Source organism: Hemicordylus capensis, chromosome 1 (genome assembly GCF_027244095.1).
Source record: "Hemicordylus capensis ecotype Gifberg chromosome 1, rHemCap1.1.pri, whole genome shotgun sequence".
NCBI classification, from domain to species: Eukaryota; Metazoa; Chordata; class Lepidosauria; order Squamata; family Cordylidae; genus Hemicordylus; species Hemicordylus capensis.
Genome location: NC_069657.1, coordinates 267,215,101 through 267,241,329, shown reverse-complemented (window position 1 = coordinate 267,241,329; position 26,229 = coordinate 267,215,101). Strand labels below are relative to the sequence as shown.

The 26,229-nt window shown below is 42.7% G+C and overlaps 1 protein-coding gene across 2 annotated transcripts in view; it reads right to left on the bottom strand.

Moving 5' to 3' along the window:
• Positions 1–26,229, bottom strand: part of COG6 (component of oligomeric golgi complex 6) — a 46,741-nt gene that overhangs the window by 1,582 nt on the left and 18,930 nt on the right. For both annotated transcript variants that reach the window (XM_053284976.1, XM_053284977.1), the window contains 13 exons: positions 21,043–21,125; positions 20,767–20,837; positions 19,856–19,949; positions 18,997–19,125; positions 18,819–18,910; positions 16,095–16,159; positions 15,555–15,646; positions 14,022–14,139; positions 12,188–12,319; positions 9,766–9,933; positions 8,132–8,239; positions 7,132–7,185; positions 1,784–1,863 (listed from right to left, as the gene is read on the bottom strand). In XM_053284976.1, coding sequence (XP_053140951.1) covers positions 1,784–1,863; positions 7,132–7,185; positions 8,132–8,239; positions 9,766–9,933; positions 12,188–12,319; positions 14,022–14,139; positions 15,555–15,646; positions 16,095–16,159; positions 18,819–18,910; positions 18,997–19,125; positions 19,856–19,949; positions 20,767–20,837; positions 21,043–21,125 — 1,286 coding nt within the window. The remainder of the gene's footprint in view (positions 1–1,783; positions 1,864–7,131; positions 7,186–8,131; positions 8,240–9,765; positions 9,934–12,187; positions 12,320–14,021; positions 14,140–15,554; positions 15,647–16,094; positions 16,160–18,818; positions 18,911–18,996; positions 19,126–19,855; positions 19,950–20,766; positions 20,838–21,042; positions 21,126–26,229) is intronic.

Below are 26,229 nucleotides of genomic sequence, written 5' to 3'. Positions count from 1 at the left end.
TCTTTGCTCACAAAGAAAAATAGTGGTAAGTCAGAATGACCACCCCATTGATGTGGGCAAGCATTGCACATGAGTACTTCCCTCGTGGTGCTGGGAATACCTTTACCCGTTATGGTAGGGAGGCAGTTGCAGTGGTGGGGTGTGTGTGTTTGGGGCTCTGAGGATGCACACACTCGTGTTCTTTTTGTTGGAGATGAACTTTCAGTGCATTGACCTTTTGCACCAACTGTCCTAATGACCACTAGGGGCACTGGGAGTAGAGACAGTGAGTCAGGGACTCCCTATATGTCCCTACTCTATGACCCCTGAACTGACTCTGCAGCACTTCCTGTGCTGAGTCACAATCCTTCCTTTCCTCCTAGAGAGCAGATGGAAACATCTCTCTCTCTCTCTCCCCTTACCTATCCACTATGTCGTCCTTTAGATTAGATATAGGTCTTTCCTGTTTAAGTGTATTTAACCAATAAATGTTTAGTGTTTAGTCACACAAGGATCTCCAAGTGTTTTCTCTAAATAGCTGCAATATCCAAACCATCCTCTGCTACCTACTCTGTAACTGGAGTGTGTGCTCATTCCTTAGTGCTCTGCTGTTTTACCTATTGTGGGTAAAAATCAACAACCTCTAACACTTTTGAACCAAGTTCCCCAGCTCCACAACATGGTGCTGCTCCTTCACCACCAAAATCATTGCAAGTGGAAGCAAGAACCTATCCCCACAAAATTTTCATGGGTCCCCACTTGCTAATTATGATGAAAGCAGGGCTGCAGTTTTTCATCATATTATTGGTGTGAATAAATCAACCACTTCCTCATCCCCACATCATCCTTTTGGTGGCAAAGGGGGAGTTCTCCATTTGCCATCAAACTGTTAGCCTGTATTAAAGATGGAACCGGCGACTGCCAGTTCGAAGGTGGTAGTGGTGGTGGAGGTAACTGCTGCCCCGAGGGTCCATTTTAAAAGACAGCTCCAGCAGGGGAGGTGCAGCGTGGGGGGTGGAGGGAGAGCACCCTCCCCAGTCCTTAAAGTTATCCCCCCCCGCAACCTTCAAACCAGCCGAACCACTGGACTTTCAAACTGGTTCAGAGGTCCATAATGGGCCTCTGAACCAGTTCTGTGCACATCTCCAACCCTGTATAAGGGAGAAGGGGGCATGTACCCAAACAAAAATAAGAAATGGGTGCAACCAACCTAACAACACTGATTGAAGAACAGACACTGGAAGAGAAAAACCTTTGCCAAGCAGCCTGGAGGCAAAAGTGCCTCAGAACAAAGAACCTCCTGCTGTTTCCATCACAGCTCAGAAATAATTCTGTGGGCGGGTACATTGCCATTTCCGCAGATGGCAATCTGCAATCACCATCAGAGAAGATGGATGCAGGGGCAGCAGGTTTCCTGCTTCAGCAACAAGTGCTCACTTTCACTCAGGGGGGGCATTTTCACTGATCTCCCCCTCCCCCAGAAATGCTCTGTGCAACCTGCAGATATGTCCCTAAGGATGGACACACCTGCAGGGTTGCACAGAGGCCTTTCAGGGAAACGGGAGATTGGCAAAACTTGCAGTCTTCCCCCATGTGACTAAGTGCCGACACTTCCAAAGTGGGAATGCAGCCACTGCACACGTGCTTCTTTTGACTGCACACAAGTGGCATTATTCCAGATGTTGGCCACTGACGTTGGTCATATATGAGCCTGTAGATTCACATTGCCAAATATCAAGACACACCACCACCACCACCACCACCACCACCACAATAAAAGAAAAGTAAGAATCCCAATGCTTACTTGACAGCTGCACTTAGAAGAAAGTTTATCTGCGGCATGAACAGACCATCCGGAGCAGACAAATAACGATCAAAATGGACCTAATGTAAAACCAAAGATAACCTGGGTTAGGCAATGTGAACAGGACACCAGTGTCCTCTATGGTACAGCTTTCTTTCACAAACACGAAATCCAGCTGGAGGTTTTCACAATAAGTCCAGGTTCGAGTAAAAAGGCTGCTGCCCTCCCCCCAGCGTCACTCAATATAGAATAAGTGAAGGTGCACATAGTACTACTTTCTGGCCCAGAAAATGTACCTGTCCTCCCTGTCCTTATCCTGTCTGCCAAGATGTCCCTCTTCCTTGCCTCTCCTTGTTCTCCAAAAGCATCATGTGGCCCAGATTCCCATTCATGAAGGATTTTAAGCTGCTCCTGCAGAAGGAGGTCAGATGCCCCAAGAGGCTGAGGAAAGTCTTGGGGTTGCCATGCCATAGCCTGGCCTTTGCAGCCAGCCTTCCATGGGGGGAAAGGGGGCTCATCCTCTTACGCATGGGCTCTGAGCAATTCAAGAGATGCAACAGAGGGTCCCATTATCACAATTCCTCGAGGGATAGTGTGTCAGTTTCTCAAAATAAAAATAAATGTGTTAAATGTCTCTGTGTACAACTCTATTCACTTCAGCAACAGAAATCAAGACTAGCTATAAAGCATTCTAAAAGAACACAATGGGACTGTTCTGCCAGAATGGAATTTGTTGAGTGTTTTGCTGACACAGCCTAAGGTAACACTGAACACATCAGTTATTAGGATCAATTTCTAAGCCAAGAATTTGCTATGTGAAACAGCTTTAAGAGTCAATAATTTTTTAAAAGTCATCACTGTTCATCTGCACCAAACTGTGTTGTCATCTTCCATAATGCTTTGGGGAATATTTTTATTTTGCATGAAGTGTAGTGGTTTTGTTTTAATTGTTAACCGCCCTGAGCCATTTTGGAAGGGCGGTACAGAAATCGAACAAATAAATAAATAAATTAAATAGTGGTATATCTGGTTTTGTTCAATATCTAAAAAATAGATTTTAAAAATATCAATACACAACCAAAAAAAAAAAAAAAGCACAGTGTGGCTCAGCTCTTGCAAACAGAGCACAAAACTTCATGTCTCAATGAATGAAAAAGGAGTAAGATGTCCTTTTACTGCTGTACAATGGATCAGTCAGAAGAGAAGCAAGAACTGAGACTGGCTGACCTCAGGCACAGTCTAACAGAGCTGGAGAGCTCTGTGTCAGGGGTGTAGGCGAGCTGGAAGACAGCCCTGTCACTTTAAGAAGCTGACAGCTGGGCAAGCAGCACTACCATATTTGTCCTTGTCACAAATGAGGATAAAGGCAGTATTGCTGCTTGTGCAGCCGCGAGTTTTCAAAAGCATCAGGGTTCTGACTGCATATTACACCAGCCACTAAGTTCTAAAATGCTACCAACAACACACAGTGGGCAACATTCAAACTACTATTTGTATGAATGGAAGACATTCTGCTTGCACAAGGGGGAAGGGGCAATTTTTGCCAATCCTGCCTTTCATCCACAGTTTCCTGTGCCCCCCCAAATATTTTTATTTATTTATTTATTTATCATATTTCTATACCACCCAAAACTTACATCTCTGGGCGCTTTACAACAAGGTTAAAAAGTAAAACATTAATTAAAAACAAAAACAAAAAATTTAAAAGCAAGAAATTTAAAACACAATTTAAAATTCTAAAACAATATAATAAAAACAACATTAAAACAATCAAAACAATATCAGTTAAAAGCCTGGGTGAACAGTTGTGTCTTTAAAGACTTTTTAAAAGTTGTCAGAGATGGGGAAGCACTTATTTCACTATGAATGAAGATGAATCAAAAATAATTATTGGGGGGTGGGGTGAGGTGCATAAACAATGCCAAAATATAGCACTGCTAATTATACATCTCTGAAGTACTCAACACTGGGGCAAGAATGTGATAAGTCATACTGCACCCTGCTCCCTAAAGGGCCTGGACATTCTGCACAAAATACACCATCTTCTTTGCCCCCATAAAGAGCTAGTCTCATAAGCTGCACTCCCTCTCCTGAATATGAGTTGCCAGTCTCAGCATTCATTTCCAAAAAGAAATGGCCTCAGACTGGATTTTCAAATTAACAGCAGCACCTTTTCATCTCTGAGATGTTATCTGAGGTCCGTCTCCACTTACCACCAGGACGTCTGGTGGCGAATGGGAACCGGGCCTTCTCTGTAGATGCCTCTGGGCTGTGGAATGCACTCCTGACAGAAATCCATAGCTTGGGTTCATCGTTGGCCTTGGAGAGAACCCTTAAAACTTATTTGCTTGGTCTGGACTTCCAAGGTTTTTAAATTGTTCTTAAATGTCTAACTGTTTTTAAATGGTTTAAAATGGTGTTTATATTGTCTCAAGTTGATGTTTTAAATGATTGCTTATTTGCTTTTTGTTGTTGTGCACCACCCAGAGCCTTTTGACAGGGCAGGGGAGGGGAATAATATAAAATAAAATAAATAATAATCCCCACAATTGCCTCAGAACTCACTCTCACTGTAGCCTCCAATCAGTGCAGACTAGTCATTTGCTGATCATCTGTGCAGGTTGGTCATTCAACCTCGTGAATGAGCAGCCTGCACAGTTCATGTTAAAGCTGGAACTCTGCATGTCTCAGCTGGGTGCCAAAGTCAAACTTCATCTAGAGTCTCAAAAAGCCTAGGACCAGTCATGCTCCTACTTCTATAAGACTATCCTACCAATACATTGCTCTGCCTTCACTGGATAATGGCTGGCAGCAGTATGATTCTTTGCTACTCATTTTTGCCAAACCAAAAGGCACTGGGCTGCAACCTTGATGGTCCCTCTGGAACATTTTTTTCAAGGGGTACAAGAAAGGATGAGTACAATGGTGTAACAAGATCTGAATGGGACAGTGTGCAAGATAGTGTGCAAGACAGTGTGCAATGAGCCCCTGGTGGCGCAGTGGTAAAACTGCCGCCCTGTAACCAGAAGGTTACAAGTTCAATCCTGACCAGGGGCTCAAGGTTGACTCAGCCTTCCATCCTTCCGAGGTCGGTAAAATGAGTACCCAGAATGTTGGGTGCAATATGCTAAATCATTGTAAACCGCTTAGAGAGCTCCGGCTATAGAGCGGTATATAAATGTAAGTGCTATTGCTATTGCTATATTTATAGATTATTTGAAGCCACAAATCTTTCTGCCCCCACTTTTTTTTCTAACCCCCCCAAATGGGGCGGTGTCTCTCCAAACCCTTCCCCACATGCTCCAAGGACAGTAGGCAACAAGCATCTGCTTGGGAGATCCAGGCATCTATGTGTCTTTTCTACAAAAGAACTGTAGGAACATACTTAAAACCAAAACAAAACTTTATTTTGAAGACAAGGAGAAGGGTTCTTAAACTCAACCAATCAATCCTTTATCACCATCTTTGAGCAGCTAAATCTACAGTGCTACATCATAAGAGTATAGAGTATTCAGACCAAAGCTTCCATTTGCTGCTTTAGCATTTCACTCTTTTTCTTAATGTGCCTGACCACTGTGATTCAATATCTGCATTGTTTTACTGGATTTCTACAAATCACTTATACAAAAAAAACCCAAAAAAACCCAAAACAAAAAAACCAACACAAAAAACCAACACAAAAAACCCACAGAGCCTTGATGGAATTCCCAAACCTTACACACCAATTATATGACAATTTAAAAGATATTCATGACTGGTATCCAAAACCTGTTGTACAAAAACAAAACAACAACAACAACAACAAAAAGAGACAATAAGAAAAAAAATAGAGAAAATGAAATAACTAACTGGGACTCTCATCATTTTAAAGATCAACTAAAATTTGCATTACTACAATCTTGTACAATACCATCAAATTGTATTTCAAATTTTACCCATGATATTAAAAATTGAGCTTTTAATTTAATTTAAAGATTTCCCTCTTCACAGAATTTTTGATAACAGCTGTTAAATAACAGGAAATATAAATGTAATTCTTCAATTTAGCAGAAACTAATTACATATATAGGACAGCATTACAGAAGCAATTGTGATATGTATGAATATTTACATGTAAAAATGTTTAAACTAGTTTCCCTAACCTCTATTATATTTTTGGAAATAGCCATCCCAGGGAATACAGTGAGAAGAAAGAAAGAAAAAATTTGTATAGTTTCAACCTAATTACTTCAATACAAATCACTTCTACCCTGTACACCACTTGGACTATACAGGGTAGAAATGTTTTTGATAGAAATCCAGTAAAACAATGCAGAGATTAAATCACAGTGGTCAGTAACATTACAAAAAGAGGGAAATGCAAAGAAGAAAACCAGCCTACAAAATAAATAACCAGCTGCATGTTTCCAGCAATTCCTGTCTAGATATGAATACAGTACAAGTGATGAAGCAGAGGGTCCCTCCGTTGGAATGCAGATGCTCAAGGGGCAGCCTCAGGAAACAGGGCTGGAGTTCACTCATTGTTTTCTCAATGCCTGGGCAGACAGTCTGTGAATGAGAATACAATTCCACATCACAGTTCTCACTTCATTTTAGCATGTCTGCCAAAGGAGCTCTTTGACTGGAAAAAATGCAATACAGTCTCCATCCTCATGGGAATAGTAAGAGTTACACTTGTGGCATTGGGGGGAAATGCAGATTTTTTTCCTAATGGAAATCTCTATATATCCCCTCCCCAACTATTCTTTTCAGGAAGCCTTCTTCTTGCAAAGAGAGAGAGGAGAAGAGGGTGGTGGGGAGAGGCCGACAAGGAATGGCTTGAATCTGGACTCTCTCTTTCATGCACATTCACACGATGTTGGTTCTTGGCTTTTTACAGCAGGAGGAGGAGGGTTCTTCCCCACCCCTGCTAAACAGCTGTAGAGTTGATCTCTGGCTGCAGGCACCTGGGACCAGCTGTTCACAGTAGACTCAGAGGTGGGGCGCACAGTTGCGGGGAGGGTTCCTGCAGCTGCCGCCTCCTCCTTTCGGTCAACTCTAAAACTTTCAGAGAGCTGACTTGACTCAGGTTACAGAGACCGCTTGCAATAAAAATAGGAGAGCATGCAAAAGTGACCACTAGAGGGCATGCTCCACACGCTTTTGCCCATCCACAGAGTCACCAATGAATGAGCGGAAATGCCTGCCCTCTCCCCCCACCTCGTCTGAGCAGCATGAACCAAACATAATCTGTTCAGAGAGATACTGGGTTGAATGCTGCCTGCTATCAAAATACCTTTTACTGGGTTTTTGTTGTGTTTTTTTAAGCGTGATACTTAACAGCACAAATAGGAACTGTAGTCTCTTACCATTGCAGCTTTTAATGACATAGAATCCATGCTGGGTACATTTGCCAAGGGGCCCTAAAAAGACAGCAAATTAAAAGAATTACTCTTAACAGCTGTCAAGAATGTCTATGGTGATATGTGGCAGCATACTAGAAAGCTGTGATGTGCCTGTAAATAATCAGTGGTGCTTGAATATCCACTGAAACAATGTGCATGAATATTACGGAAATCGATTGACTCATGTGTCTGTAACATTTTGCCTTTCTTTCTTTTTTCTTTTTAAAAAGTATTGCTTGTGGTGTTATGTGTGTTTTGGAATTAAAGGTTTGTAAACTGTTGTAAGTCTGTGCAGGAGATTGAGTGACAGTAGCAGTAGTGAGACCCCTGCAGGAGGGCCAAGGAAACCCTGTTCGGAATGCAGGAGGGGGCAGGCAGTTGTGGGGCGTGGGGGGCAGTTCAAGGTTAGTTAGATGCCAGGTAGTCAGAGAGAGCTAAACGGGGAGAAGGTGAGCTGGAGGCTTGGATCAAGGAAGCCATTGTGAACAGGAGGGACTTCTCTGGTGGAGAGAGACGCGAGGCTTAGGGAGAGGCAGGGGACAGAACTGCTATCACGGAGGGTAATTTCGTCTAGTCGTGCTTTTCTAGCCCCCTCAAAAATAAAAGTTGTCCTAGCCACTTGGGCTGCCTCTTTAAGCCTCCCCGCACACCAGCTTGGAAGCAGAGGGAGTGGACATTTAAACTTTAAACCTCCCTAACCAGCAGCTGATCGGCAGGGAGGTTTAAATGGTGAAGCACTCTAATACTGCAGATTCCCCATTCCGGGGACTTTCCCAGAACATAACCCCATTCTGGGCTATAACGGATATTGGAGGGCTTCCTGTACATGTGATTTTAAAAAAGAAGCAATTCATCTGTATTTTCTTGGCATGTCATCAGGTTTAATTATACCACACTAGAACTATTTACCTATAATTTAATGTTGAAAAGGATGGCATTCATGGTTTCCAAAATTACTGCTTACCTGCTCTGGTTTGTGTTGCTGTACAATATTGTACATATAACTTAGGCCCACTCTATTTAACACGTAGGAAGCCTGTTCGTTTATCAGCGTATCCAAATGTGCTTCAATCTAAGATATGGGAAGAAGACATACTCGTTTATCGTGATTGGATTCCAAGTTATAATTGGTTAGTCAAAGTTAGTCAAAATAAACTAGATGCAACAAAACCACGTTGACTATGTTGCAAAATTTAGTGCATTCAAATCTTATCACCAGCAATTTTTTTAAAGCCAACTGTTTCTACTTTTACAAGTTATATATGTGTAAGTATATGGGTGTCGGACTGAGCCGCCTGCACCCCAGGCTTACCGTGAGTGGGGAGGAGACTGAGCAAGTGCAAGGAGGCCAAGCAGTGCCAGCGTGAGCTCAGGGCCTGAAGGTAGCAGCACAGGTGGCCGGATGGCGCCTGCTGATGTCAGCAGGGAGATGTAGCTGACAGAGATGGCGGCTGCCCGAAAGGCAGGGGTGGGGTCAGGAGGAGGAGAGAAAGGGGATGGAAGGGAGCGGGCTGAACAGGAGGGACTAATAATGTGCATGGAGGCGGAAGCAGGAAGTACTAGTAGCAGAGCTACCCCTCTGGAATCTGCCCCTCCCTAACCCTCTCAATGCTGATGTCCACCTACCACAGTTCCCACACTTTGACCCCTGGGATCAAGCCATACTCCCTGAACCTGTCACAGACCCTCAAGATGCATCATGAGAACCCTGTCACAACTGGGAGTCTTTGAGACAGCCACTTCCCAGCCTCCTGGACTTAGTTTTGTGACACATACTGGACTTCCCATCTAACTCACACTCAGGACATCAGTGGTCTCAACTGGGGATGCTCCTATCATTACTACCACTCTTCACGATGCTGCTGCAAAGATGAAGAACTACTGAGGGAGAGGCATGGGCCAGGCCCAACTGGGCATGCTCACTCGCTCATTCCATAGAGGCATGGCTTGCCTTATGCCAACATTCCAGAGGCGGCAATCTAGAAAGTTCTGAATGAGGCTCTGTGCAGGCACAGATCATACAAGTGTGACTGCACAGAGACCACAAAGAACTTAACAATTCTTTGCTCCTAGGAACAATGCTGGAACAAATAGAATCCAGCAAGGTCAAATGCAGGGCAGATACAGCCTATGCAAATCAATCCTCACTTGCCAGCACTGCAGACATCCCATGACACCTACTAACTGACTGTACCTGGACATCATGCTACTAAGACCCCTGGTTCAGCAAGGCTCTATTAGAAAAATCCAGGAAATGTAAAATCCTGTTACTACCATGGATAAAAGGGTCTATATAAAATAAAAGATGAGCCTCTATCCAGCAAATCAAACACAATGTCGGTAATTTCTACATGCAGTCAGTCTTTTAAAAATAGTTTATGCTGACTTTTACGTTTTCCTGCTTCACTGCCTTTAGTTTGAGGGATTCTTTTATCTTTACTCCCCATTAATGAAGTTTCTGTGATTGTATGCATCTGTGTGTTTACTTTACATATAAAGCTGTGAAGATAGACACATTTAAGGAGATTGTGTTATATTTATTCCCTGTTAATGTTTAATGGCAAAGAAAACATTAGAAGACTGACTTTGGACATTTACCTGATACTGTAACATTTCGAGCCGTTTATCTGTGAATTCAAACAGAGCCAATGTTGTCATCATCATATGAAGTGAATTCACCATGAAGGTTGCCATGTCAGCAGACCCCAAGTTACTGGCAGACACAGTGCACATCTGCAGCAGGGGATCCAGCACACAAGACAGGACCTAGAGGGAAGAGAGGGGAGACAACAGAAACACCAAGTTGGATGGCCAGCTCTCATTCTTCCAAAGGTGGAAAATATCCCACTTCTGGGAGCCGCTTCAGGCATTACAAGGAGGAATTGCGAGCTGCCTAAGCAACCAGTTTCAATTCTGTGCAGTGCTTGAATCATGGCAATCTGAATTGCTGAATTAAGGAGAAAGGGGATGGGGCTTTTTAATTAAACTCCCAAGCCCCATACCTTGACCTCCCCTAGTTTTAGCCTTCTAAAACCAGTTCCTGAGGGGCTATCAGAGAAGGACAGAGCCCCTTCTGTCTGCCCTATAATTCAAGCATTGGGCTAGCAGTGCTTTCTTAATATTTGAAAGGGGTGTGGCACATGCTGTCAATACAAGTCCAGGCCAAGTAATTTTCTTATTCAAATAGCCTTCTTCGACCTTGATAAGTAAGCACGGCTAGCTCAATGCAGGAGTGATTGCTTGGGCAGCTGATGAGACTAGTTTGGAAGGGCCAAAGCTGCTCTCAGAAAAAGGGCAAGGCTTAAATTACAAGGATGCAGATTTAAGTCACACATCCAAACAGCTGCCAGTCAGATCAGCATAGCAGCAGAACAGGCTGCCTGGCAGGGTTGTGAATCTCTTTCCTTGGAGGTTTTCAAGGCAAGGTTTGGCAAGCTTCTGTGCAGGAGGGATTTGGAAGTGGGCATCCAGCTCTGGAATCGTTTCTTCCAAAGTGACATCTCTGTGGTTTCATGTTTTTGGTCAATCTTGTGATCCAAGTCCACAACAGTCACAGTTGCAGAGCCTGAATTAAAAAACAATGGCTGACCATTCTGACTAAATTTACTCAAGGAAGTCCCATTGAAATTAAAGGACAAGTTAGGCATGCCTCGAGTACATTTCATCCAGATGTCAGCCAATGATACTAGAAGAAAGCCAAGACACAACTATGAGCAGTTCTGGAGATGCTTAAGCAGCACTAAGTCACGACCATCCTTTGGAAACAATAAGAACTACATTTTTATCATTTCTAGAGTGCCTGCAGTAACACTCTCTGAGGTGTGGTTTTGCAACTCTTTTAGGAAGGGCTGCGAGATGTACCTAAAGTGCTATAAGCTGAGCTGGATGAGTTAGTGGATGCTTTTGTTTTTCTAAAGTCTTTCTTTGATTATTGTTTTCTGTTATATTGTTTTGATGTTCCAAATGGCATCTTATCTGTTTTATAAGCTGCTTTAAGTTTATGGAAAAGTGGCCTATACAGGTCTCAAGTAAACAAACAAATAAATGGGGCCATAAAATCACTGGCATCATCTTAACTAGTGCTGTGCTTGTGCAAGCTGCCTGGAAGTTGCATTTCAGACTGGTCTCCTGCAACAAGGCGCACACTGCCTCATATGCTTTACAGGGAACCAGTGCAGCTACACGATCCTCTTGCACTAGCACAACTTTGTTCACTGCACAGGTGCAGCACTGGTCAGGCTGTAAAGGTGGAACCAAATATTGTTGAGTTAGAAATTATCCTTCCCTCATCTCTCAGAAACAGAACTTCCCTTCCCATCTGTCCAGGTTCCAGCCTGCTCTAAAACAGGACAGATCTTTGTCAAGGGCTTTGCTAATTTCCCCTTCAGCTTCTCCTTGCCTTGGGAAGATAGGGACTTCCTCCCATCTCAGTGTCCCCCACACCCAATGCCAATTCTCCCTCAACCACCCTGTTCAATAGACGGGAGCCAGGAAAGCAGATAACTTTACGTGGGGCCGCTTTAAAGTTCTAGGCTAACCTTTTGGGAGGATCTTAGGATGTTAAATCAGCAGCTGATTTAAAAAGACAAGACACTTACTCCAATGAGCCAGATTTAGTATGGTTTGTCATATGCTTTTACAGGCAGAAATGCAACGTTGGCAAACAATCTAACTGCATCACCCCAGCAGGATAAACAATATGGGAAGGACTGCTCCTTCCATAAGGCACTAGTGGGAAGGGATGAACAATACTCTGCTTCACAGGAGGAGCCCAGATACCATGGCTGAGGTCGTCACTATTGCCTGTTATTGATGTGGGGACATGTGGCTCTACAATATGATACCAACTCTCCTATTCTTCATGTTCTTCCAGGGTCTAGGGAGTATTTCTCCTCTTCCTCTTATTTTTTTGATGGGGACATCGAGCACGATCATCATCTGATAAATCCTTCTTTCAGGCTGCTGTAGCGTTAGCAGCATTAGGCTCACCCCACTGTGACCACATTAACTACTAGTTTACCTGCACAAAATCAGCTTGACGAGTATCCAAAGGGATAACACAGGAGTCGTGGGATGTCAGAACCTCACGCAGCAGAACAAGTGTTTGATTCAGTGCAGAGCTTGGGCCCAGATCAGCAGGTGGCAATTCAACCTACAAAGCCAATGAGAATCATGAACCCTGTTATGCACGGAAATTAGAAACTCCCTATACCGAGGGCATCTCCTGGACCTAACATTGGGCATATTTCCCAAAAACTAACTCATCTCCAACCATTCACAATACTGCCTAGAGGACTAAGCCATTTTGTGCAATGTTTATGGTAGAGTGGCTAGAATTCCTTGACTTGCAAGGTGCATGCTAAACCACCTTCCAGTGGCCAAGAGCCGCAAGGCATGCCCTGTCCTTCTCCACCCACCAATGCATGCAGTTGCACTGACACAGCCCTAATCTCTTTGTCACTAGCAAAGGCATTCTACCTCTTCCAGCAGGGAGAAGGGGCATTCTAATGCAAGACATTTATTTATTTTTCTATGTAAATCACTTTCAGAACTCTGGTGATAAGCAGTATATAAATATTCATCATCGTTTTAGTAATGTCCCTTCCCTTACTAAGCAAGTGGGCCAGCCATTTGCTCCATCTGGTCTCCCTACTAGGGGAGGAGCCCCCCACCCCCCAATGATCTGTCCGCAGAGCATAAATGAGAGCTGCTCTGTTATCTTCAATTGAGCTGTGCTAGAAAAGCAGAAGGGAGTTGGGCAGCAGTAATAAGTAGCCCAGTTTCCAACCCAAGAAGTGATCTTTCTATGTGTCAGGACCAAAAATGAAGAGGACTAGGAAGGTGTCAAGGATTTGTTGCTAGGTCTCCCTACTTCTTCTCCCACTTGCTTGTGCAAGCAGGAGAGGACTGAGAAATGCTCTCTACTGGGGAGAGGAGCCTTAACATCTCCCTCTACATACTATCCCATTGCTCTCTACTGGGGAGAGGAGCCTTAACATCTCCCTCTACATACTATCCCATTGCTGTAAAAAACAACAACAACACCTTGTTGCTTCCCACAATTATCACTGCAGGAATTATGCTAGCAACTATGGTCCAAATGCATACAAGATGAGCGATGAAGAACCCGTGGTAGGAAAGAGCAATAAGGGAATGATGATTAGCACCCATTTTACTTTATCATCCCTCTCTCAAATCTCTGTGATGCAGTTAATAAAATATACATCTATATTCACAGGCACACATTTCTGACAGGTGTTGCTCTCTAAAGCAAAGTAGAAGCAAAGATCTGGACTTCCAAGTTGAGGCACAGAGGATCTGTGGCTAGCTATGGCTGAGAAATGGAACATGAAATTCAAAGTCCAGCATTTTAAAGTACTGTAGATTCTACAGCTGCAGGAGTAGAGGGGCAAATAATTAATTCTGAAGTCCTAAATCTCACATGAAAAGCCAACCCACAACAACCTGCCTGTGCACTGAGAACATCCCTGGAGGCCTTTCCCCAGTTGTGCCAGCCACTTTGAGGCGAGGCAGGTGGCAAATGGGGAGAAGGCCTCGGTGATAGTGCTCTCTTGTGGAATTTGATCTCTAAATTTGATCTCCTACATCGATGTATCTGCAATACCAGGCAAATACCTTTTTCTTTTGCCCATGCTTTTGAACATCTGAGGAGGTTTTAATTCTTGCCAAGGTATTTTATGCTGCTGTCTTTTAACCTGCTGTTCAACTGATTGTTTTTTTAATTGTGCATTTCTTCATTTTTATTATTCCATTCTTTTTAAATGAACTATCCCAGAATCTTTTAGTACTGTATTCACATTGATTAAATCATCATCATCACTCTCAAAACAAACCTTATCCATCAGTTTACTTGCATGAAGGCTCAAACTGTTAAAGAATATCTTCTTGCTCAACAGATGCATCTCTTCTATTGTAGTTAACAGCATAGCTGCACTGTTTCCCACAATATTACTGAAAATTATGGGGGGAAAGATTTAATTATATTAAGGAAGATATATCAGGTTTAGCTCTTTAACTTAAGATTTTGTTTAAACAGCAATACCTGGCAATTAAAACTAAAACATCACCCAATTAATTTCTATATTCCTCAAAAGCAAAAGCGTAGTGATCTCTGAGAAAGGCCCTTCTCCATTATGCACAAAGCACAATTATTTCCTGAGGCTATATGGGCATTGCAAACACATTAACGTGTAATGACAAATGAAAGATAAAAATCTCAGTTCTCAAAAGAAAAATTGGAAATGCATTAGAGAATACAGGGACACGGAAAGGGCTCAGATTATGAAAGCAATTACTAAACTAATCATTACTGAACTCATCAAGGATGCTTTCTTATGGTGCTGTGAGGCTGGATATGGACTATATTCCTATATCCCTAGCATCCAAGCCAATGTGGTGGAGGATACTTTCTTTCCCCAAGAGAAAGGTCTGAAGGACATAACACAGAATATTAGCTCTTCCAAGGGCCTGGTTCTCTCTTTCTATGTAGAACTTCCAAGTCATGCATACATCCAGTAAATGCTGCTCTCTTCCCTTACAAAGTTTCCAAAAAATGGTGCTGTGAGACTGTTGTACAGCCTACCACTTTTTTTCTTGACCCTTTCCCTGCTTGGGCTTATAACAGCTAGCAGAAAAGGAACACAAAGCTGAGTCCAGGAGATAATTAATGCATCTTTGCAAGAGGGACCTCTCCTGGCTGTCTTGAAGGAGATGGTCGGGAAACTGTACCTAGCTAAATTATGTAACTTCAGTAATTCTCTGATGAAACAGATTATCTGGCCCTATTTCAATAGAGTTTCTGGCCTTTGGTTTTGGCACCAAAACTATCTTGATAGCCCTAATGGATGATCTATGCCTGGAAAAGTATGATCCCGCTAATTCTCATAGACCTCTCAACAGCTTTTGATACCAAGCATGATATCCTCCTTGACAGACTGACTCGGGTTGAAGTCAGGGGCCCAGCTAAAATGGTTCTGTTTGTATCTGATTCCAGGAAGTGGAGGACTAATACTCAGCCCTGTGGCATTTATGTTAAGGGTTCCCTCAGCTGCAGGGTTCCCTCAGCTCAGTTTTTATTTTGAAAGGTGGTATACAAATTATTCAAACACTGGCTGACATGAGGAAAATTACTCAGAGTAGTCCCACTAAAATTAGAAGGAGGAAATTAGGCCTTGCATAACTCGTTATTTTACTTTCAATGGGAATACTATAAGCAATATTCCTCATCCTATCAGCCATTTTTTAAAAAATTAGACAGTTGTCTAAGAGAGGGGCTATATTATTTTCCCCCTGAGCACAGAAACTAAAAAATGCTAATCATGATAATCCAAAGACAAAATAAATTATTTGCTTTTTGTTTACCTTACCTAATGGTGTGGTGGTAGAATTTGAGAAGATTAGAAATTTTATATAGTAAAACTGATCCTGGTTCAGATACTATCACCTGTTCAATTCTAACCTAAGGAAATAAGTTGAGACAAAAACAAAAAACAAACCCATACACATTTAGTTATGAACAGTTATTTTTTTTTATATCCTATAAAGTTAACATCTATGTACAAATCAGCTTCAAGAGACAATATCAATGTTGGGTTTTAAGATTATTCCTCTATGGCCAGAAGACTGTGACATAGATGTGTTCTAAGAATGCACATTAGGCATACAGTTTTGCTTTAAACATTGTTGCTGGAAAATTCAACATGATAAAATTATTTAGGGAAATATTATTAAAAAGTTAGTATCATTATTCAGAATGATAACAATCAGTACATTTTCTACACAGTCAAGTTATGTGTACACCAGTCTGTAAGTCTGTAAACTACTTTTTTACTATTGGTTTATAAACACATAGGAAAAACATCGCTATTACATACACTTTGACTTCTATATAAAGCAAAAGACTTCACCTTTAGAGGTCGGCAAACCCCTTCTGTGATGTGTCCAACTACTTCTTGCATATCTTCTTTCACTCCTGAAAGTAAATACACAATGAATTTGAGCTTTACATTAAAAATGGTCACAGACTGTAACTTCTTTCATTCCATAGCCCTTTGACCAGTTTATAATTTTGACCACTGTTTATCATTTCATTCGTGTGTGTGTGTGTGTGTGTGTGTGTGTGTGTGTGTGTGATAACACTTCATGCATCTGATAAAGTAGGCTCTAGTCCGAGTAAGCTTATCCTAAAATAAATGTACCAGTCTTTAAGGTGACACAAGGCTCATTGTTTTTGCTGCAACAGACTAATCATGACTACTGTTCTTCTGGAAGTTGCCACACAGTGAATGTTATTCACAGGCATTTCAGATTCTCTCTCTCTCTCTGTTTTTTAATGTTCCATTTGATCCTTTCATAAAACTTTCCCCTTTACTTCAATCAATATTCATAGCCTTCACAACAAATGCATCACAGAAAACTGCATAGATTTTGAATCGACAAGCTGAAAATGACCAAGAAGGTTTGCTCCTCTGCTTTCTTGCTCGCTAAGTAGAACCCCTCTTCCTTCTTAACTCTTGACCACTGGACCCAGCCCCCTGAGGATCTGTTCTGAAAAGCCACACCTCTCCAAACTGAAAGAGTAAGAGTTCGAGTGTTGGGTGGTTGCAGAGAGAAACTAAAGTTCCAGGAGCTAAAAATCCATAGGGTACATTTAGAGATCTGCTCATGCATTCCACTATTAATATCCCTCAACTGCCAGCTGCAGCTCCAGGTCAGTTTTCGGCATCTGCATTACATAGGCTAATTAGCAAAACCAAAAATTCTGGACATTTCTGAACCTTCCCCTCACTCTTCTGTGTGAGAGTCAGTGAAATCTGTTGTTGTTGAGTGGCGTCAGTTACAGACCTCCAAATGATCCATTCAGATGGGTCCCATCCCTCCCACCGCTGCAAGTCCAGATTAGTGCCACAACAAATCATGGATTTTAAAATTTGAAGGGATGGAGATTCTGAGCAGAGCGGCAGTTATGGGGGGGGGGGGCAATAATGCCCTAGTTTATGTTGGTTCTCTCATATAGAGATCTGTCAGCCTCCTGCACCTAAGCAGGGAGGGATCCTTCTGAACTGAAAGACAAATTCCACAGCTTTGGGGTGCTTCTGGACCTGATGCTGTCCTTGGAGAAAAAGGTGGTGGCAGTGTGCAGAAGTACATTTTACCAGCTACAGCTGGTATGTCAGCTGCAACTCTACTTGGAGAAATCAGACCTGACCTCAGTCACTCATGTTTTGGTAATATCCAGATTGGACTACTGCAATGCAATCTATGTGGGGCTGCCCATGAAGACAGTTCAGAAGCTTCAGCTGGTCCAGAATGCTGTTGTAAGGATGCTCGTGGGTGCAAGTCACTTCATGAGTGTCTTGCCGATCCTGCAGTAGCTCCATTGGTTACCTGTCTGCTTCTGGCCTAGATTCAAGGTGCTGGTCTTGACCTTTAAAGCTCTACACGGCTTGGGGCTGGGGTACCTGTTAGATCGCCTTCACCCATATGAACATGCCAGGGCCCTCCGCTCATCATCTCAGGCCCTGCCACTACCAGAGATCTGGTTGGCGGGGACTAGAGACAGGGCCTTTTTGGTTGTGGCCTCTCGGCTCTGAAATGCCCTCTCTGAAGAACTTTGCTATGCTCCCTTCCTCAGTGTTTAAAAGAAACCAGCTAAACACATTTTTTAAAGAGGCTTTCTAATGTTCCATCTTTGGTTATATCTGGTAAGTTCTTTAGTTTTTATCATTCTCAATTTTTAACTTTTTAAATAACTTAATTTGAAACAGCAATGGTAATTCGGATTGTAGTTTTGGCCTGGACTTTTACCTTGTTTATTTAATTTGGTTAATTTTATTAGTTTTACTTTATATTGTAAATATTTTACTGTTGTGAGCTGCCCCGAGCAGTAGTGTATTGAAGGGGTGGGATATAAATATTTTAAATAAATAAATAAAAACTCTCCTGTATGTCCAATGCACACAGATGGATGGGTGTCACACTCATGAAGTGACTTGCGCCCATGAACATCCTTGCAGCAGCATTCTGGACCAGCTGAAGCTTCCCAATCGTCTTCAAGGGCAGCCCCACATAGAGTGCATTGCAGTAGTCCAATCTGACCACCAATCAGAAGGGAAGGAGAGGAAGCCTTGGAAACAGCCTTTGGTTTGCTTATTAAGAAGATCTACAGAGGTGTGTGCTTAAGGGTCAACAGAAAGTAATTCAATCTTGTTGTTCTTTGTTAGCTCCAGGTCAGCTTTGCAAATCAGGTCCCTCACACCACCTCTTCTTCTAATACCTTCTTGCTCAGCAGCTTCCTTCACACAAAGAACAGGTGGGAGAGACCTGAGCCTAGACACTGGAACAGTAGTATTACTGGAACTGTCAATATACAATGCATTTTACTTTCCCACATCTTCTTTCTGCACATATTAGGCCTCCCAATACCATTTATAATCCTCTCCACACTAAAAATTCCTGCAGAGACTGATTCCAGACATACATTTCTTAAAAGCAAGTAATACCTTCCAAAGGCATGTGAAAACTGTCTTTTGTTTCAGGAAAAGATATTTGATTATTGACTATTATGTTCTTGGTTATAATGCTGGTTGTTTAATGTAAATTTTAATTATTCTTAAAAGGGCAAGTAAAACCTTCAGTAGTTATGAGCTTCAAGAGGGCTTCCAGATGCTCTTTTTCAGATGCAGTTGCTTGATGCAGCCATGCCAACATGTCTCCCACGTATCTAAATACACACAAGAAATCCTGCAGCGTTAGGAATTGATTGTTCTAACAAAAAGAAAATACTGTAGCTTCTCACTATTGTTGTACCTCAAAGGATCATGGGAATGCATTTCAATAGGCCGGGGAGTTCCTCCAGGACCTCCTCGAGTCAGAGCATCTATAAAGCCCCGGACCACGGCACTCCTTCTGGCAGTTGCAAACTCATCAAGGGTGTACCTACAGCAGACATGAATATGAACCTACTGAAATACACATATTTTCTATTGCCATCACAATAATCAAGGTGCTTCATTGCCTTTACCACTCTAAATCCCTATGTTCAACCCCAACATTGGCTTTTGGTACCAAATATCTTTATCACAGCACAAGCACTGATGGTTAAAATTTTAGACACAAGGTCCTTTACCTAGAATAAAGATGCGACTTGGGAAATACTGACCTATTACGTTAATGTAGGAAATAGCATACTTTTAATGATTACCAACCAGACTATCAAACCACCGTTTGATCTTGGTTGGTTTGTAATGCTACACCAGTGCACTTGTTTGCTAGCAGGCCCAGATCCACCACCAAGTCTTGTTTCAATATTGCCACCTAGTGGCTTATATTAAATTGTCTGCGTTCTTCTCATAAAATAGCAAAAAACAGTGCTGCTTTTTTTTTAAAAATGTAACTCATAGCATGGAAGCAACAAGAAATTATTTAGTCATTCTTAGTATTGGTTGCGAAATGCCATTGAGCTTTGTGCAAGGCCTGTCTTGAGAATCCCTGGGCCTCCCTGATCGACTAATCTTTACAGAGGTGTCAGAGTTTGCAGTTCCAATTATTAAAAAAACAGGAGCTCCTCCTGTGGGTAGATGAACTGACTAGGCACCACTATTGATTTTGGCCATGAAACCACTTATTTATTTTTGAAATTTACGTTATGCACTGTAACTAAACATACTTATACAGAACAGGTCTGTCTTGTAGAGCTTCCATTGCTTGAGACAGCACAGGAGAAATGTCACAGGATTCTTGTGTTAAAGCTCTGCATTCACCTAGAAAAGAGCAAAAGATACCATGTCAGTATCCTGAATCTTGCAAACAGGGCGATTCACACAGCATTCAACTTTTAATCTCCCCTTTTTATTCCAAGGTGTTGAAATCCTAGAGGAAAGATTACAATCTGACTATCTTCATGTTTATAAGCAACTGTCAGGATTCAGCTGTAGTTGGACTCCTGCCACTGACCCCAAACTCAGAACCTGTCCAAGTAGCAGCATCAGAAATAGAAGCCTGCCCATACTGACAACCCTGTTGGGCGCTGCTCTTACCATGACAGAGGAGGCACAATTTGAAGAGGACAATTTCTTATTATGGGTGACTGCACAGTCTGGAATGGAAGATTTGGAAGAGGCAGAATAATCTTGTAGCCAAATTCTGAGGTTCTGTGCCTAGTCCAGTTTCAAGGGCCCCTTGTCTTAGGCCTCAGGGCAGTGAGGATCTGGATCAGCCCAGACTTGGTGCTATTTGCTCTGGAAAGGAAGCTGCCACTGTCACCAACAAGAGCTTCTGTCCCAGGAAAAACAGCAGTCATGGGGGGAGGGGGGGGCAGGGGTTGGCGGTAGGTGGTTTTGGATTGGGACCATAGTGGGAGTAAAGTTCCCCCTCCTCCCATTGCCAGATTTAGACCTTCCCCCTCAGCTGTGGAGAGGAACAGAAGCAACTGAAAAGCATGTCCTTGCTATAACGCGTAGTTTGGCCCTAAGCTTGCACATTACAAAAATGAATTAAATAACTACCTACATTCAAAACGTGAGGATTTTGAAAGAAAAATAATTCTCCCCACCCCCCAATAACCCCCACGAAGGGTACCTTGAGCCCATCGGTAAAGCTGCTCATAAGAAGTCTCTTGGAGCAAAGCCATCTGTTCCATAATTTCAAGGCTGAAAATTTAAGATGTTTAAAGGCCTTTTTAAAAAGTGCTTTATGTAATCAGAAATCTCTTTAAAGCCCAAGTTCATCTATGGATGAATTTCTCTCAATACACCTTTTAGAATATTAATAATTAAATGTATATGATCTAAATGAATAGACTGAGCATGGCTACTGTCCCAGCTAGTGCTTAATAGTTGTTCAGTGTGAACTTACCCTGATCTCTGCTGGTTTGTGCGCAGAAGAATCTTGACATGATTGTGAATTTGTTTTACTCTTCCTAATACTTTGAAAAAATTCTTTAATAAAAAGGAAATAAAATATTAAAAGCACTAGCATTTTAATCAAAGCAAATTATCCACATAGAAACATGCCAAGATAATTACGTAACAGCACAGGCTGCAATCTGGCTGGTGCGATATTTTGTATCAAACTTAGCAAAATATATCACTCCATTTTGGTGAGTCACATCCCTGACACAGGAACATGTTAACATTTTCTCTGCCAGTCACCATCTCGAATACAATCCCCACCCTGCCTGCAGCTGTACAACATTATGGTGGAAAATCCACTAGTAGCAAACAAAAAACAACAACCCCAGGCTCAATATTAGAAAGAGGTTCTTCTACATGAAGAGACTGAAGGACCACGTTATCCACATTGGTGCATATCTTGTACCTTAATGTACTCAATCTCTCCAGAACCTAGGAATTTGCACAGCCATGAGTGTGCTCATGGAATCTAGCTTAAATATAGCTGCTGAATTTCATACATAATACAGTTGGACCACATTATCCGCAGCTTCCACACCCGCGGATTCAAATATCTGTGTTTGGGGAAAAGACACCTGACCTCGGCATAGGTGGGGGAGGGGGACATGCCGACCTTGCAAATCTGTGGGTCGGAAGTGGCCAGAAATTACCGCGGAGGTCATTTCTGGCCACCATTTTCTTCGAAGCCACAAAATGGCTCCCATTTTTGTAAAAAAGGAGGGAGGAGGAAAAATGCCAATTTTCAGCTGATTGGGGGGCGCAGTACAACTCAGGGGGAGCAGCGGAGCAAAGTAAGAAGCTCCCCCCAAAAAAATTCTGTCAATTTTCAGCCAACCAGGAACCTAACCCCCGCGATCCCATAGGCCCAATGACTCGATATTTGCAATTTCCATATCCACAGCTGCAGCCCGGAACAGAACCCCCGCGAATATCAAGGTTCTCCTGTAAATGTAATTGCTGGGTTCAGACATAATGCGAAACAATTGTTTGTTCACATATTTTTGCTAAACTATGGGCCTGCCTTGTGCCTGAACCTGAACATACCCATAAACTGGGGCTTGGAGCTGACAAGACAGGATCTGAAATCACAGTTTGACACTGGCTTGAAAATCACCGTTTATGCTAATAGCGGTTTGCTGCTATGTCTGAATTCACAGATCACTGGCAAACTAACTGTTTTAATTCAGGTTTTATCATTTATTTTGTAAACCACCACAAGACATTGGTATGCAGCAGTATAGAAATGTAATGAATCAAAATCAATCACAGTTAGGGTTGTTGCTCTACCTCAAGAGGGCTGCTGCACCATATAAAGAGGAGTGAACTTTTGGATCCGATTCGAAGCAGATGGGAAACAAAAGCAGTCATGCAGCTCTAAGCCATGGTTTACTTGTTATGCATCTGGAAGTACAGTGCCGGTTTCTAACAACGGTTAGCACAACGGTTAGCATAACCCAAGGTTCTGGCCACATCTGAACCCAGCCAGTATTTCAGAACACTGCAGATGAAATCTACTTCAGAAACAGATATCTGTAGGTATCCTGAACTCCAGTCTCCAACAGGTTTCCATCTATTGGTGGAAAGAGAGATCAGCACCCACCATTCTTGATATAATCAGCTTATTTATATATTCATTCTAAGGGTCTTAAGTCTGTAGGGATAGCTCTCCAGTTAAAAGCATTTCAGGTAGCAGGGCTGGGAAAGAACTCTGAAGAGCTGCTGTTAAACAACGGGATCGGAACTATAAGAGAAGCAGGAGTATCCAATCAGGATAATGGTCCTAAACATAACTAGAGCTTCACACATCTAGGAATGTTTTTTGCTACATTTACAGAGCAGTACACGATGAGACAAGCCATATGGTATATTTTCATTCAGTCTGTTTGTTTTTAAATCTTCCTTTTCCTCACTGATACTTGCAACATACTACATACAACTCTACACCTAACCTCTGGGCCCCATAGGAACTTGCTAACTATACTGCTTATTTTCTTAAAACAACAATGAAGAGCCCCAGAGGCAAGGCAACTCAGGATGTAAATTCATCTAGGCAGAGCGTTTGTTTTGATAATGTTAATCCTCCCCACCCCCTGCTAAAGTTGCACTAGGAGCCTGCTATTTCTCTAAACCCAGCATGATTCTTAGCTGTACTGTCTCTAAATGGGTCATACTCCTAATGCTTTTTGATGACCGACTTCCAGATTTCTAATATGATCTTTCTTTCAGCGGAAGGACCACGTATACACATTTTCCTCAGATAGAGCAGGGCCAAGAGGCATCATTTCAGACTTGTTCCCATTTACTTTATACCCTGAGAGTCCTCCAAGTCTCTTAACAATCCCTTAGTTAAGTGAGGTGTGAACTGTTCTGGATGCATTATGTCAACAGGGATCACCTACATACAATGGCTGACACCCTAACAAAGCACGTGCATAAACAGCACCTCTAAGCATGCAGTGGGACCATCCCCACAGCTCCATCAGTTCCCTTACACACTTGGTTTTTGCACAATGGGGCCAGTGGGCACTTTTCCTGGAGCACTCTCTTTTGTTCCCAAAGCCCTCCGTTGCAGCAGAAACTTGCCACTGGCCTCGGACTGAAAGTGTCCATCATCATCGCATAAATTATGCCTGTGAGAGATTTAACATGTCCTGGTTCTGAATAAGCGATTGGCTGGCAGGTACCCAACAGTTTGTGCTGTACTGTATGTCCCCGCTATGGTTAACACAACACAACTAAGTTGTTTTAATTCTGCACTGGACTTTATTTGTTGTTGTGCTGCTTTGTAGGGGGATTTATTTTTCTTTATAATTTAGCCTTTGGTCAAAATGAGAGAGAAAGCCAGAGCAGGGGTGTAGGGAGCTCACTGGCAGCCTGGAGACAGGCTCTAGCCAGCGGCCCCTTGCTCCAGTGCAACGTGTGTTTATTTGTTGGCCACACTCCCTGCATCTGATGTAGGGGGCATGGCCAGCACCTGAGAGGCTCCTTGCAGCCCCTCCTCCACATCTTCCCAGGGAGTGCTTTGTTGCCAGCTGAGTGCTTTCATTGTTTCTCTCTCTTGCTCCAAGCAAGGGAGAGAGAGCAAGCAAGCACCCAGCCGGCAAGGAAGCATTGGCTGGGAAGCAGCAGGAGAGGGGCTGCATGGACCCTCTTCCAGGTGCTGGCCATGCACGCAGGGGTGTAACGATAGGGGGGGCAGGGGGGCACGTGCCCCAGGCACCACTTGGGAGGGGGGCACCAAAAAGTGCCCCTGCCAGTTCCCTGCTTTTGGCAAAAAAAAAAAAAATTTGTGTGATTTCCCCCCCCCCCGTCATTACAGAGATCTCCGGTGGGCGGGAGCTCCCATTGGCTGCCGGAGAACACATGACCACCATGCTGGTTGTCTCAGTTCCTCCCTCCCTGCTTGCTGCACCAGGAGGAGTGGAGCGGAGTAGCTTGTGAGAGCTGCTGCTGGGGACGTTCCTTGACTCTGTCTGCCTGCCGTTTGCCCACCACACTGCCCTCTGGCTGCATTTTATTTTTCTGTTCTGCATTAACAAAGTAAGTTTCATTGCTCAAATCTCTCTCTCTCCCCTGTGTGTGTTGTGTGTGAGAGAATGCCCCTACTCCCTTGCATAACGTCCTCCTTTTAGCTCTTCTGTGCTTTGCATAGCAGGCTTCACCCCCCACCACCACCCCTAAACCGAGGGTAGCTGCCTGCAAGTGGAGCCAGTGGCGCTCTCCTGGCTTGCATTGCGTGAGTTTCTGGCTTGCAATGTGTTTCTGGCTTGCAATGTGTTTCTGGCTTGCAGTTTCTGGCTTGCATTGTGTGAGTCCCGTGGGGATTGCAAAAGGAAACTCACACAATGCAAGCCAGGAGAGCGACTTGTGGCTCCACTTGCATTGACCGAGTTTCCTTTTGCAATCCCACCTCTGCAAAGGAAACTCATGCAATGCAAGTGGAGCCACAAGTCACTCTCCTGGCTTGCATGCATGAGTTTCCTTTTGCAGAGATGGGATTGCAAAAGGAAACTAGTAGTACTAGTACACAAGATCTTTGCAGCTCTGCTAGTAATTACAACTTCTGGATCATCCCTTAGCATGGGGGGTGGGGTGGCAATTTAATTTGGAACTCATTAATATAATTTTTGAATAATGTTCAGTCTGTCTGGATTAATACTAGGTTTATTCTTTATAGCAGATTTTTATTAGCAACATACAGTCTACAACATTTTCAGCCTTGTTCATTTGGTGCATATTGTAGATGTTCTGTCTCCAAAACATAAGTACAGCATCTATATTTTTGAAGGGGGGGAAATCCCATTTAATACAGTGTGAACAAATTGGTCTAAAAAGTAGCAATGGGAAGTTTTTCTTTCTGCCCCTGTAGCTTTAATAAGATTGAGTGCACAAATATCACTTGATTAACAGCTGCGATATTAATTTCCCTTTTTGGTTGCTTGACTCACAGAATGAATCATGTCAAGGCAGTGGAGAACCAATTAAATTGATTTTAATCTTTGTTGGGGAAGATAACATGCCTTTTTCTCTCCTTGTTTAAATAATTAAAGTTTCAGTAGGTATTATTTCTGGCTTTAAAGAAATTGGTATCTTAATGTAATGGAATTCTTCTAATTACATACGTAATAGTTTTTAAAAAGTTAATCACGGTTTTTCATTCAATGTGTATTTTGTTTTACATATTAAACTTATATTTTCCTTTGAGAGAGTTTTAAAAATAAGAGGAAATTGGGAAGGCTTTTTTAAAACAAAGAAAAATCTCACCCCTACTTATTCATGATCTTTTTGATTTGCCTGTGTAATTTCAAGCAAGTCAGATGTAATTGCAAATAACATGCAGAAGATCCCAGGTTCAATCCCTACCTCCAGGTAGGGCTGGGAGAAACTCCTGCCTGAAACCTTGGAGAGCTGCTGCCAGTCAGTGTGGGCAATAGTGAGCTAGGTGGACCAATATCTGACTCTGTAGACAGCTTCCTACGTAATCAAACCATAACTTGCCCTTACGTTCAGTCCAATTGGACGCATTCACATTCACAGCTTACATCCAATAAACTGCTGAGTAAGCCCTCCAAACTAGGATCACACAGTGTGGTTTGCAATTCTGGTATATGAAGGTCCCAAACCTCAGTTT